Source organism: Ricinus communis, chromosome 1, assembly GCF_019578655.1.
Source record: "Ricinus communis isolate WT05 ecotype wild-type chromosome 1, ASM1957865v1, whole genome shotgun sequence".
NCBI lineage: Eukaryota > Viridiplantae > Streptophyta > Magnoliopsida > Malpighiales > Euphorbiaceae > Ricinus > Ricinus communis.
In genome coordinates, this window is record NC_063256.1 from 5282078 (window position 1) to 5297223 (window position 15146).

The window sequence follows — 15146 nt, forward strand, 5'->3', positions numbered from 1 at the left end:
TAAATTTGTTTGTTTTGTTAAAAACTGAAAATTCAAATAAAATAGAATAACTTAAGGATTTATTTATAATTTAAAAATAAAAAGGAACAGTTAAATTTCAGTGTAAATACTGTTATTGTTTAATAATTTTTTTAATTAAAATAAAATTATATTTAAAGGTAACCCATTAGTAATTTTCTTCATTTTAAAAAATAAATAATAATTAACTTATTAGTTTTGTATGATTTGATAAAGAGTTCAATTAATTATAATATTATCACTTATAGTCATTTAAAAGCGTAAATAAGAAATGAATATTATTTCAGTTTGAATAAAAGTATATATTTAGGATATATATATTATATATATATGTGTGTATGTGTATGTATATAGAAAAAAAAAAACATTTCTTCATATTAAAGGGAAAAAAAACTTCAAAGGAAGAATCATAAAAATCAATAATATAAGTTTCTTTTCCATAATTATTGGAGCATTTAGTAATAAATAAATTGAAATATACTATTAAATGATGGTTAATGAAGCGTTAAATGATGGTTAATAAGGGTTATCTAATTTATGTGTTTAAATTTATTTAATAATAGAATAAATTTATTAAAATACAAGAAAATTTATAGAAAAATTGACAAGAAGATAGAGAAAGTAAATTAAAAATTTGCTTTCATATATAAATATATATATATATATATAGATTATTGCATCAATTACTTTTTTTAATAAATTCCTTTAACATATGAATGGATTCGGACAGAAAAGGAAGCAACATGTATAACGGAAATAGCAAGGAAAAAGACCCAACTGTCAACGGCAACTTTATTATATCTCAGAATTGTAAGAAAGATATTTCGCTGTAGCTCCCAATATGCCTCTTCTTCATTCTCTTATCTTATATATATATTCCATATTCCCCACTGCAAACTTTCACTTTCTTTATTTCTTTTATGCTAAACAAAATGATCTTTAAAGTGAGGAATCCTAAGTAGAAACTAAAAAGCCAAAATTTCTTTATCCCTCTTCTGATGATAGGTGGGCTTAGGAGAGTGTAGGAAGCAGAATCTTGATGCTCTTTACCTACTGAACTCTTTTTTAATTTAATTCTTTTTTTTTTTCTACAATCAGAAAAATAAAAGAAATTTTATTTATCTAGGATAAATTTCTAAAACCTTTATTTGGTGGGCATGACAAAAATGGAGGACCCCTGAGAATTCAGCTTTTAAAGATGATTTTTAGTTGTAAAAACTGAGCTCGTGGGGTTGCTGTTAAAAGGTTTCAATAAAGGCCATGGAACTAAAGGGTTCAAAAGCTGAAATGATGCGCACAATATTGAGGGATATAGTTTTTGTGATTTTCTGCTGAATGCAAGACAGCACTACTCTCAACTCTCAACTCCATAGGCTACTCAACTGTCACCATCCTATGTCTCATTTAATTTATACTTTAGCAATTAATCAAAAGCTAAAAGAAAAGCAGATTTTTATTTTCTTTTTTCTTTCTTTTTTTTAAAAAAAAAGGGGAATATCTTCATATCTTTTCATTATACCAACACATACCCTGAAAAATTTACATTTTGTCTCTTTAACTGTGAAATTTCTGATCTTGGACAGGTACCCATATGCTCATTCTACCAACCGAGGTCTACTGTGAATGATTTACTTTATTGTAATTGCTAATTTTAAACAACATCGAGACGATGATATCTTTTAGTTTTTTTTTGAAAGGGATACCTTTTGGTTTTAGGAAGGTAATAGTTGTGCGCAATAAAAAGAAACCTTATATAGCAATAAAATAATTTAAGTTGAGATATATTATAAGGTATAGTATATATAACGGGGAAACAGAAACGGGATCCGGAAAATAGTAAAATGGGTAGTGAAAGCGGCAAAGTATATATGAGCATAAAAACAAATGATCGAGATGTAGAAATTGGGGCTAAAAAAGAATGTCTTTTGCAAGAGAGGAGGCAGGGAATTTGGCTTTCCAACTCATATCACCTCCTTTGGATGCCATGAAAAGAAGCTGAAAGGGAAGCATGGGAGTGACTACTCTCGAGGGAGCGTGGATGTCGTCATGTTCTTTATTGCCTTTGCGATAGTGCCTGGACCTCCATTCTTAGGAGTGGAGACAAAAGAGTCTTCTGCTCAATCATCAATATTACATATATACATATATATATATATATATATATGTTCAACCACCCACACACCACCTCTTTCTATATTTCTCTTCACCCAATTGTGTATATACAAAGACCTAGCTGCTATGTGCACTTTATGTTTTGCCTATGTATATTTCAAAAGCCAGTTTATATATATATATATATATATATATATGGTTATTGCTTTAGTGGTCTAATACCTACCTAGCTACGAGATTAATTAGTAATTCCACCTTTCATAGATTTGTTTTTTGTTTCTTATATATATCAGTTAAAAGAAATTAACTAAATATAGTTCAATTAGTATTAAAGTCGTATTCAGAACTGTTCCTAACATATCAAATTTAAATTCACTTTAAGACTATTTAAAGAAAAGAAAATCTTATATCATTTCTTTTCTAAAAAAAGAAAAAACAAAATAAGTTGGTACGTAGATGTATATAAAATAAAAAAGGCATGCATAATTGTTCAAAAGTAAAAGGATGATTTACAAGTTCAAGGAAACAAAATGTAAGATAGCTAGCGAGCATAGTGAGCTGCCAAAAATGGCATGGATTTTACCCGGTTTGTTAAGCAGGCAAAATAGAATAAATAAAAAAGAAAAGGGATGGATTTGATCCAAAGCTTTGTACTGTATAAGGATGTTAAGAAAACAAAAAAAAAAAAAAAAATAGAAGGGATTGAAAAAGTGCATTGATAAATGTAAATATGTTGCAAGCTTTATCCAACAAAAAGAAAAACTTGCTTAACCCAATTACATTAACAAATTAAACAAAACAAGGAGTTTGAATATTTTTTACATTAATTAGTGAACCTCACTCTTAATAAATTGCATTAACACGTGCAATTATAAAACCAAAAAGAAATAACATAAAGCAAGATAAACTTATGCACATAGTGCATTCCACATCAAAGTGAAATAATTTCCAACTTGACGACAAGAGACAAAATTAAAAGATAAAAAAAGAAAGAAAGAACATGACGGAAAGACACACAAAATTTCATTCTCTTTAATGTGATAGTACCTATTGATAATTTGAAGCAGTGAAGATAATGACCTCTCCACCTTAGACACTTTTACATAAAGATCGAAGCTCAGAAATACCCTTTTCTTTTTTTTCAAGAAGAAAATGAAAGAGATATAAAAGAAGAAAATTTTGAATCTTGAAATTTTACATAAATTATCTTCTTCTTCTTTTGTTTTTGTTTCTTACCTTTCTAATCATCCAACTAATGTACTTGTTGTGAGTATCGGCCAAATTAAAGTTCAATGTACGTGAATTTCTAAAAGAAAAATAAAAAGGAGATTACAAAATACTGTGTTTGTTGATCTAATGCATTGATAACAGCGAAGAACAAAATTGATCAAGTACAGTCCAAACCACACAAACAATAACATCCTTGCATTCAAAGTTTGCAACCCACTTTAGGAAATTAAAAAGAGACTCATAGTTTCAAAAGCTATCTATCCATTAAGAAAGAAAGAAAAAAAAAAAAATTATTCTCTCGTGGGTTTTGATTTGTTAATGCAATAACTGTTCACATTTGCTTTCAACTAAAGGGCTGTGTTTAATTACTAGACACCCTTTTCATACAACTTTTGAAGTTTGTTTAAAGGTGGTTCCTTCTTTTGGTTTTATAATTTTAATCTAATTTTTCTTTTTTACTTGATTTTTTGTATGTATATATTTACTAATTGGATGCAAAGCCAAAGAGTTAAAGATATCTTTAGGTAGGAGGGAATAAATGTCGAAATAGTAACTTAAAGGCTTAACTTTATCAAAACATAAGCATATGTATTCCACATGATCAGACAGAATTTATGCTGCCTTAAAGTTCTATACATTGCAGCAGCCTATTGTCATCTTCTTTAAACTTCTAGTGACATGAACTAGAAAGTCTTTTTATCAACTGATTTATTTAGCATCTTAAACGAATATATGAATATATAACTTGAGTATAAAAGTGTTTAGCCATAATTTTGACATTCTTCTAATCTATTTTGTTACTATGTTATCGATATATGTCATAAATTTAGCATCATTTATAAAATATACAAAAGAATTTTATTATATTCTAATAGTAATTATGAAATTCAGAAATATCAAAAATTCTATTTAGTTAAAAACAATTTTGTTAAATCATATTTTTAATTATTATTATTTTCTATATATTTTCATCTATAAAAACAGAACTTAAAAAAATTTATAGGACTCATAAAACTAGGAATATTTATGCTATATTATAAACTTAAATTTTATAAATTTTCATCAAATTAATAATAATAATTCACACAATATGTGCTAAACCACTAGTTTAACTAGATCTCCAATTTGAAATTACCCGAGTTACAATTATATGATAAAGATACTATTGAAATGAATGCTGATTTGTTTTTTTTTTTTTTTCTAATCTATTTAAATATTTTAAGCAGTATTTTATTCTTTCATAAATATTAATATGTAATATAAATTACATTGAATTATCTTTAATGCATGTTTGGTTAGAAATTCATACAATAATTCATTTTATTTTAAAAAAAAGATAAAAGTAAAATAAAAATAATAAAGTTGAAAGATATTTTGGTGTTTTAAATTATATTAATTTACTAATATAAAATTTATTTAAAAATTTTATTTATTTTATTTAAAAATTAATTTAATTATATAATTAATTTTATATAAATTTAATTATATAGAATTGATTTTGTTCAAAGTATATAAATTTTATAAATTTCAATCAAAGACAGTACAGAAACATTGGAACAGAGCATAAGAGTTGTTCATCTGATAGCTTGTTGGATACGGGTTCGAGGCACAGAAACAATCCCTGAATAAAAAGCATGAAAAAGGATATATTCCCACATAAAAAGGTCCATCCAAGAGATAATATCCCAAGTATATAAATTGATATTGTAGCTATGCAACAATCATTTACTTTTAAAATTAGTTTATATTTTCAATATATTCCTAGATTTGAATGTCCATTAAATTTGAAGTTTGAGCAGATACAAAATTATTTTTCTTTATATACATATAGAAAACACACACATACATATGTATTATAAGTTATTTTCTTAATTAAATAATAACTATAGTTCTAAATTTATAAATAATTATTATTAAATATATAGAATGATTTGGGTTTTTGACAATGTCCTTTTTTAGAATATTAATCTGTATCTACTATCAAGTTGTGCTTTAAGCTTAGACTGTTATTAGTCTCTAGCATAATTTTAGGAAATAGAAGATCTGTTTCTTAGTTTTTTTTTACTTGGTTTAAGTTGGCCCATTGAGCCCACCATGGCTAGCACTGGGCTAGACTAAAAAATCCATAATTTAGTTGTGGGCTTTCTGTGGAAAGAACTGTAGTGGGCCTGAAAACTAAATACTACTAACTGAAACTGCGACTTCAGTTTCCCCAAAAAATGGCCCTTCTCTACAGTCTCCCTCTTCTTCTCTCTCCCGCCAAATTATCAATCTCCAGCACTCTTATCCTGCGGGCCCCTTCCCTCTCCTTCTCAATCCTCCGTGCAAAACCCATCTCAAGTAACACTGTTGGAGCCACCCCTTCTTTCCAGAATTATGTTTATTCCGACCCAATTCCAGAATTCGCGCAATCAGTGAGTATTTATAACACATATACACTGCTGTTACATTGTCACTGAATATACAAGTTCTGCCTGTGTAATTATTTATTTTCTGGTTAATGCAGGAGACGGAGAAGTTTAGGGCTGAAATATTGAAGAAACTGTCTAAGGACAAGCAAACATTCGGTGGTGATCTTGATAAAGTAGTTGATGTTTGCTCCGAGGTAATGATCGGTCTTTTATTTGTTTATGGTATTTAAAGAGAGTATTGGATGCTTATAATGTTTTTCATTAGATGAATTAAGTTGGTGGTAAACAAAGATTAACTTGTGTGCAAAAATTTGAATATAACATACTTGAGAAAATGTGCAAGTGAAATGCAATTTTATTGAAGTTATAGACTCTGGTAGCTTCTAAAACTCGCCATCACATACCAGCCATATTAATAAGCTTAGAAGAACAAGAATTATAAGCAGGAAAGAAGCTATTTTCTCTCCTAATATTTATTTATTTTTTATTACTTGTTGGCATTACGGATAAATGTTGGTATCCTCTTGTGCACTTCTCATATCCTTGCATCATGTGGAAACAGGACTCCTTTGTATGTTATGTTTATACTTAAAATTGTTTGTTGCTTTAGATTTGTGGGAAATTCGATGTGGATTTTTCATTTAAATTATTTAAAATGAGGCTTGTAAGACACGGGTTATTGCTAATTTTGAAGATGAATTTGGAATACTTGCTCAGAAGGTTAATTTCAAATACACTCGAAGATTTGTTTGAATAGCATTTTAATTACATTCATGTACTTAACTAATCTAAATGCAACCTACATATACAAATCTCATCCAAGTAATTTAACTAAGGTTTGAATTCAAATTGGTTCATTTCATTTGATCTTGGGGTATATTCTGATACCCATAGATGTATGACTGCCATGTTTCCTTTACTCTACAATGTGATGGATGGTTTATTCATCAAGAATGTCATTGTTATAGTATATGGTGGCCATACTGTGGTTGGAAACTCGCATGGGGGTCAAATGCTCTGTATTGGATGTCCTAGCATAAATTTATTTAATAGCATACTTAATGCTTCAACAAGCCTTCAGGCCCTCATTTATGGCTAGCATTCTAGATAGAACTAGAAAGACATTCGTTTATGTTAGATAGAATTTTCTCATTCATTAGGATACATTAATTTCCACCAGAAATCTGGACAACATTTATTGTAAACATTCTTACAATGAAAAGAATTCATGCATTGAGAATGTTGAATTTCCTACATTCCGCAGCTAATTGTACTTAATGGGCCTAACTGCAACTTGTTTCATCATGTGTTATGGTCAATTGTACTTTTCCACTGGTGTTACTTGTGGTTCTAGACCTTACATTATCCTTGAACTTTGTTTCGATTACACCTACAGAAACAAAGTCATTAGTTTCTTTTATTAAATTAGTATCCAATAATTTGCACAATCACATATTTAACAAAGCTGTGATAATTGGGTAAGGAGAGTGATTAAGCTTGCTTAAAAATGCTGTTGGTTCTATGTGCCTGTTCCACACTTTCTTTTACTGGTAGACCAAAAATCTCTCTCAAGCTACTGGGGAAGAGAATGTCAGCATGTGATGACAGCAAGTCCACTTGCTCAAGTTAACTGTGGAAGTGCACGAGGGAGGAAAAAAAAGAAGTTTAAAAGAGCTCATTAGTAGTACTTAGTTCATAAATTTAGAGGTGAAATGCTTCCTGAAAATGAGCCAATAGCACAAGTACTGGAACAAAGCTGGTCAGGAGATAGGACTGAATTTACTATACTGGGAAAACATATGGGTAGTGCAGGTGTTAACCATGTTAACAAGGAGAAATTGACAATTGCATTTGTTCATCAATGACATTGTAGACTGATTCTATCTAAGAAATTTTCGTTAACAGGATGGCATTTAGGTAATGTGGCTCTAGGACGTTTGATTCAAGTTGTTGAGCGCCCGCCCCATGTCAACTTGGAAGCTAATATATTTGCTTAAGAAAAATGAAGTTAATAGAGGTCTTTTGGTTTGAATTAGCTAGTAATGATTATGGAGATAACAATTTCAATGCTAATCAACAATGAATAAGCATAACAAGACTGTTAAAACAAATAAGAGGAATGACTTTGCTAAATGAACAATGGCGTAGCAATGCCTGGGTTAAAGGGTGAGGAAATAGCAGGTTTTACATATTTCTTTTCTTTTGTTGAATGCATAATCACTTGTTTTCACCTTTTAATTTTATCGTAAGTATACTCATATTGATGGTAGGATGCTGGCCAATGTTGGTGTTTAAGCCTTACATGTCAGGCCTGACATAGTAATACAAATGAGAAACCAGGACTTGAACGGCCTTGATCACCTAATTTCAGAGCTACGTATTAGAAACTTATAGATAAGCAGAAAGACTACTTCCATTCTCATTCTTCTTCATGATAGCCATATGGGTCCTTAGTACTTAAGCTAACATAATTAACTGATAATGATGGTGATAATCCAGTTAAAAGAAATGGTGGTCAATAATTACCCATAGAACCAGAGTGTAATTATGGATATCCCTCAGGACCCATACTAGTTGATCAATATTATATACTATAGTCCTATTTCAATTATGGTTTCTTGTAGTACTGAATGGTCAACTATCTTTCTTTTATCGCATGGGAGCCTTGCATATGCTTGACTTGATAACAGTTAATAATTGACCCCAAAAGAAATATCTGACCTGATAATAATATAAGCACTGTCATTCAGACAACATTCATCAATTGATTCTAACTTTTTGTGCATGTTTAGTCCAGTATTGGCAATAGCTTTATATACTACCTGTGTTTGAAGCTTTGAGATAAAAGCAAAAAGTTCTAATTTTTCTTTGATACGAAGTAGCTTATTGTATCGGGAACAGATATTCAGTGACTTCTTGCACAAGGAGTACGGAGGACCTGGAACATTATTGGTGGAGCCATTCACTGATATGTTGATTGCCCTCAAGGAGAAGAACTTGCCTGGAGCACCTTTGGCAGCCAGAGAATCCTTATTGTGGGCTCAAAACTATGTTGATCAGGACTGGGAAGCTTGGAACTCTAACCTACCTAAATGATTTTCCTTCCTTCGTTTTTTTTTTTTTTTTTGCTTTCTCAAAGATTTTTCTACAATCTCTTCAAACTCCTGATCATCAATCACAAACGTGCAAAATATGAAGGAAAGAAGATATCAGTTGTAAAACAATGTTAGATCCATTGCTGTTTTTGTAGCTTTACAGATTTCTTATTACTTGAAAATGGTTCGAAACTGGTTGCTGTTTCTTGACAATGATTTTTGACATCCGGTAACTCGTTCCTTCGATGGAGTGGATTTATATTGCTCCTTGTAAGGAATCCATGCCTATGTAAACGGTGGAAGCAAATCTACTTGTATATTTCATGGGGGGCTGTTCAAGATATTGGAAATTGAAAATTAACACCATCAACTTGCAGCCTCCGAGATGCTCCGTAATGTGGGGCGCCATGATTTTGACCTCATTGCAGTCGAGTTGATGGATGGTGTCCTTGGCCGGTGTCTTTCTTGTTTTGTCGTCTGAAATTGTTGAACATTATGACAATGGTCAATCTCTATAGAGAAAAATGAAATACTTCCAAACATGAATATTAATTATCTTTGTACGGTTGTTAGTTCTTCAGAACGGGCCAAATGAAATGGTATCCGTTGCTTTTCTTCTTCTGGTTTAATTTGTTTTGTTTTCTTTACTATGAAACAATAATCTTTCTGTTTTTAATATGGCTATATCTATTCTTTTAGGGAAGAAATCTTTTGTTTCTTGACTGATACAAGTCAGATTATCTAATTGATCCGTTGAAAATCTGTTTGATACATCAACACATAAAATGAATTTGAATGAAAAATAAACGAGGAAGATAAATAAATTATATACCCGATGATCTTTCTCCTTATCCTTCTCCGTTTCAGTTTTCTTTCCTGCCTCGCAAGAACTCTCCTTCTCCAGTGCCAAAATCTGAGACTTGTCAACTGATTCTGGATGCTGCTGCTGCTGCCTCTTCATTTTCGCATACTTCTTTGCCCTTAAAACCTTCATAACTTCTATAAAACCAGACAGAAATAAGCAAAGATTAGAAACTCAAAACTGGAAGATAAAACTCGCAACATCCGAGACAAGAATAGATATGTAGAAATCAAGAAATGAAACATATTGTCTCCATCCACCTTGAGTAGTAACAAGGCGATAAGCATGACCAAGCGCAAGAGTATCAGTAGGCCTGAGAAGCTTAACACGAGTAAACTGAACAGTAGTAGCAGCAGGAGCAGCAGCAGTGTTGTTGTTGTGTTGGTTATTATTATTATTATCTTCAGCAGAAACGGGCAATGGAATAATCAAAGAAACATAATGGCCAGGGTTCATTCTCATAATCTCACTTGCTAAAATTGGCCAATAAAGCCTCTCTATCTTCCCACTTGGATGCTGTATAACCAAGGCTGCTGCATCTATTGCTTGACAGTTTCCCATCTCTCTCTCCCACTCTCTTCTCTTTTCTTTTATTTTTTTTTTCTGTATATCTGGTGTGATCTGATCTAAACTAATCTTAATATCTACCTGTCTTTCATGAAATAGAAGAAGAAGAAGAAGAAGAAGAAGAAGAAGAGATAAGGAAGGAAGAAGGGAAGCACAAGTCTCTTTCTATACAGCTCCCTTCACAAAAATATACTACTAGTAGTAAGTTAATAAAAAGGGTCTTATTATTCAAGCAGGCCGTCTCTCATTTCCCAACTAACTTATATAAATCTTACGTGGTCAATTTTTAAATTCAAGATATTGACATTTGTATTCTCCATTTCACTTAATATTTAATACAATTTGACATTAATATTTAATTTGTTAGTTATGGTAATTCGGGTTATATGATAATGATTATTATTTATTTATTTAATTATTTATATAATAGACACCGGCATGGTCTTACAGGGCTGGTGTTGGGGGTGCCACGTGGAGATACGTCGGGTGATGGAAGCATGGCCGGACATGGTCGGCGGTGTCGATCGTTTTTTACTTTTATATTATGAATCTTTGTTTGGTTAGTAATTTTATATAGTTTACATAAGAGATTAAATTAATTAAATGTTGGGGCTTATTTTATTTATTTATTTCGTTAGTGTTTTATTTTGGTTTGGAGTGGCTTTAAAATGAAATGAGCAGCCAAAAGGTGTTGGGGATTCCTTTGGAAGGACACCCCACCATCTTATCCGCGTTTCTCATGCCGTTTGCCTCTGTTCTTCCTCTAATCTGAGAACTTACATCCTAATACTCTCACTCCATGCAGTAATCTTAATCAAACTAACAAATCAAATATACATACTTTACTAACACCTTTGGCAAGTTTATTTAGATGAAAATAAAAGCCACCTGTGTGCTTAAGCATTTGCTGGATTGAGTCTAAACTGTTTCCCAGTTTGGTCATAACTCAGTGGCTTATCATACAAAGCAAATCCACTGTGTCCAAAAATCAAAAATATTAAAACGTTTAAGCACAAGTCTTTTTTGAAAAGGCTCCACAGTCCAATGCAATTCAAATGCAACATAATCAAAGATTATCAGAAGATGCTTTCTCATATAAATATATTAGCTAGGAAGAAGCAAAGACTTTTTGCCCTTAAAAGGCTCCTTGTTCGAGTGTGGAAGGGTGATCTGGAACAAATCATTATTACCCATATGCAACTATAGACTATTTATTTGTAATTCTATTTTCTAACCAGCAAAATATATTAAAAAAAAAAGATTATCATTTAATTGGGAGCCGACCTCCAACAATTTCCTCCATCACCAACTCCCGTAGCAATTCTTGTTCTATTTCCTCGTAACCCAAAAACAAATGAATCACTGACGTACGTAAAAGTGATTGGACGGGAAATAATGTATTCTTTTTATATTTACAAAACGTATTTTGTATATCTTGTTTTAATAATAAATCATATTTTAGTAAGGATTTAAAAATACTAAAGACAATTGTAGTAATATTACTTTCAAGGCAAGAAATCATAAGAACTGCAAAAGTATGCGAGAAAATAATTGGCTTATTTTAATACTTTTTGGAAATTTCACTTGGGTCCCTATGTTTACTATTATATCCTTAAAATTCAACTTATATCACAAAAATTCTTTTATTTTAATTTTATTAATATTATATAACCCTTTTTGTCTGATTTTGAAAATAATTTACCAAGGATATAAAGTGATCTTTAGTATTTTTATAATTTTAATATTTTCATGATAATATAATTACAGTAGAATTTCTTTAGAACCATATGCTAGAAAAGCTTTTATCAGAACTTGAGTCAAATCCTCTACAATTTTTTATCAAATTTTTTTATTTAAGTATTTCACTAGAATATATATTAAACTTTTTATTTTGAAACTATACTTAATAAAATAGTAGTTAGCTTTATAATGCATCAATAGTTAAGAGGGAAAGAATTGTAGTAAAAAGAATTTAAAAAATTATCAAAATGCTGCTTATTAGTATGTTTTATAATTCTTATTTAAAATATATGAAATATAACAAGAAATGGCATGCAACATGAAAATTCATGAGAAGCAAAGGCAGGTAACATGAAATCCAAAAAGTTCCAAAAAAGTACAAATAATAAAATGTTTGTCATTGGCTTATGAGGAAAGAGCTAATTAAGCTAATCAACTTAACTTAACTTAACTTAACTTAACCGGTCAAAAAATTAAAAAGAGAAAATAATCAAATGGCATGAGGATCTTACTTTGAATCAAATTATGTGTTGAACAGATCATAAAATAATATAATTATGACAAGGATTGAAGCGTTTGAAATAAAATAGTTGTCCATAGAAATCACATGTGTAAACATAAGTAGATGAATGTCAGAGTAAATGTAAGCCATGTGAGATGTTGGTTTGCACATTGAATGTTGAATAGACAACTTCTCGTACAAAGTAGGGGACTATAGAACCCTAATTTTAAATGGGAAAGGATCCTCAACTTCTTAGAGCAATTTGGAAATGGAAATAGGTTCGACGCAGCCCTCAATATTAAATGGGTTGGGGTCTAGTTTTTATTACTAGTGAACGCTATTCAAACAACAAAATGTTAAATTCATATATATATATATAGGTTGTACCTTTTGTGGGGGCACCTGATATCTTTGTGCCTTGCATTTAAATAAAAGAACATTCTAATTTTCTAAATTTAATTTCTTAGGTACCAAACAATTGGAGTCTTTGATTGGTCTGTGTGGGGATATTATTTTAATTATTACTACTACTATTATTATTATTATTATTATTATTATTATGATAAGATTTTCAATGTTGCTTTCTCTACATCCTTCCCTCTTTTAATGCAATATCCACACCACAAATTCAAGAGCTTTTTCTTTTTGTTTTTTTTTTTTTAAAGAAAAAGAAAAATGGAATTTGTATCTGAAATCATTCCACTTCTTTTACAGTTTCAAGACTCAGTTCTTTGCATTAGTTATTATGGAATTTATATTGAGTTTGAAGTGTCCAAGGAAAGGTAGGCAACAACATGGTGCAGGCAGATTATTAGGACTTTTCTTTCTCTGTTTTTTCTGTCTGTAAAATAAAATAACAGTAAAATGTTTCATTCTTGTTTTATTTTGCATCTCTTTCCTCAATTCTCTTTTTCCAACAACTATATGCTGCTGGCCTTGTCTCCTGTTTCTCTGTACAGTCTTCCTGTTAGGCTGCTTTTCCTGCTCATTTCTCCAATGTTTCAATTATACAATTCAAAGAAAACCCTCCAAATTCTATACCATTCAAAACGTAACCCAATTTGAAATAAAAAAATATCCCACTTTTCTGATAATTTAATTTGTCCCACTTATAAGATAAAGAGGGGCAATCAATAATCATAATCTACCAATTCTTTAATTCTTGTGCCTGCACCATCATAAACCAAGTGCGACATTACTATAATCCCCACACAGGATTATAAATTACTACGATACATTCTTTCACAACAAGTAGAAGTTGCTGCTAACTTTTGAGGACACTGCACTAAAAGAAAGTGGCACTGGCCTTAAAAATCTTATATATTAGACAAGCACTGACAAAGTAGAGGATTTGAATCAATTTTAATATACAACATACCTACGTGTCCCAATTAGAGAAATGGAAATTGCAATTAGCTAGTAACAGGAATATAAACAAGTAGAATTTATATGTATTACGGTCAGAATCACTAATAATTAAAGGTCAAAGAGGGAGGCTGGTTCCACTTTCATATATATATACAGATAGAGATAAATATAAACCAAACCCTAGAGTTTCTCTTCTAATTTGGTGAGACTTGAACCTTCAAGCTCACTAAATTAGATGCTATATAGATTTTAATAATTTTAGAAGGTGAACTATTCTATCTTGATTTACTCTTAAATTAATTGTTTTCAATTTTTTATAATCTGATATGCAAGTTAAAAATAGTATACATTTTTAAATTGATTTGAAAATTTAAATTAATATATTTCGATAAAATCAATTCCAACATCATATAATTTACTTAAAGTGGAGTGGCCAGTTGGTAAGTTCAACTTTTCTTCTTTTCTGAAGGAAAAATAGAATTTTCTTGAGCTGCTTTTCCTGGATTCTTGAAGGAGCATTAAGTTTAGGAAGTGTTAAAATCAGGAGTTGGTATATTCTCTCCATCACCTGTAATGGAGCATTTCAGATGGTCCTTAACTAGATAATGCAGCATCTTCACTGCATTTCCAGCTAAGTGGAAACCTAACTTTATAACTAAAAAAAAAAAAAAAGGAATCACTCACCAACTTTAACTTATGGCGATGGTGATTTGCCTTAAAAAGGCAACCATGTAGCATTGGAACAACATGAAAACATGTGGCATGGCATAGTTTTTATTATCATTGGGTTCTAATGCTCTTTAATAATTTCAAAATCAAATTCGTATCAGAGAAACAGAAAAAGAAATCTCTTATATGCTTTTTCTCCTTTAGAATCATGATCAGATTTTGATATATTGATTTCTGTGTAATCATATATTTGGTAACTTTGTCGAATCATAATTGGGTCAATGCCTGTTGTGAGCTCGAGGCAAAGAATGAATGCAGTGCCCTTGTAATCAAGTATAAGCTAAAATTAAAGTTCAACCTGACCACAAAAAGATTAGACTGTTTCATAAATTTATTTTTGCAAAACTAGCAAGACCCCACATTGACATGCCCTATTTTTAAGAATTTCTAAGTGGTGACTTTAGTCTTTGATTGTCCAAGTTTGGTCCTACAAGACAACAAATAATGGTAAGACAGTGCCGGTGGAGAGACCGGTAAAATCACTCCGGCAATCATTACAAAAAGATCCATTA

General features: G+C 30.7%; 2 protein-coding genes across 2 annotated transcripts; one reads left to right on the plus strand and one right to left on the minus strand.

The window, feature by feature from the left end:
- Positions 1–5554: 5554 nt before the first annotated feature.
- Positions 5555–9542, plus strand: LOC8281927 (protein PLASTID REDOX INSENSITIVE 2, chloroplastic). Its single transcript, XM_002531362.3, has 3 exons — positions 5555–5774; positions 5867–5965; positions 8673–9542. Exons 1-3 carry the CDS (start codon positions 5580–5582, stop codon positions 8865–8867), a joined length of 489 nt encoding a protein of 162 aa, XP_002531408.2. The 5' UTR covers positions 5555–5579; the 3' UTR covers positions 8868–9542.
- LOC8281926 lies at positions 8981–10473 on the minus strand. Its single transcript, XM_015726727.3, has 3 exons — positions 9989–10473; positions 9699–9865; positions 8981–9343 (listed from the first exon to the last, which is right to left on the minus strand). The coding sequence occupies exons 1-3, from the start codon at positions 10287–10289 to the stop codon at positions 9233–9235; spliced, it is 579 nt and encodes a 192-aa protein (XP_015582213.2). The 5' UTR covers positions 10290–10473; the 3' UTR covers positions 8981–9232.
- Positions 10474–15146: the final 4673 nt, after the last annotated feature.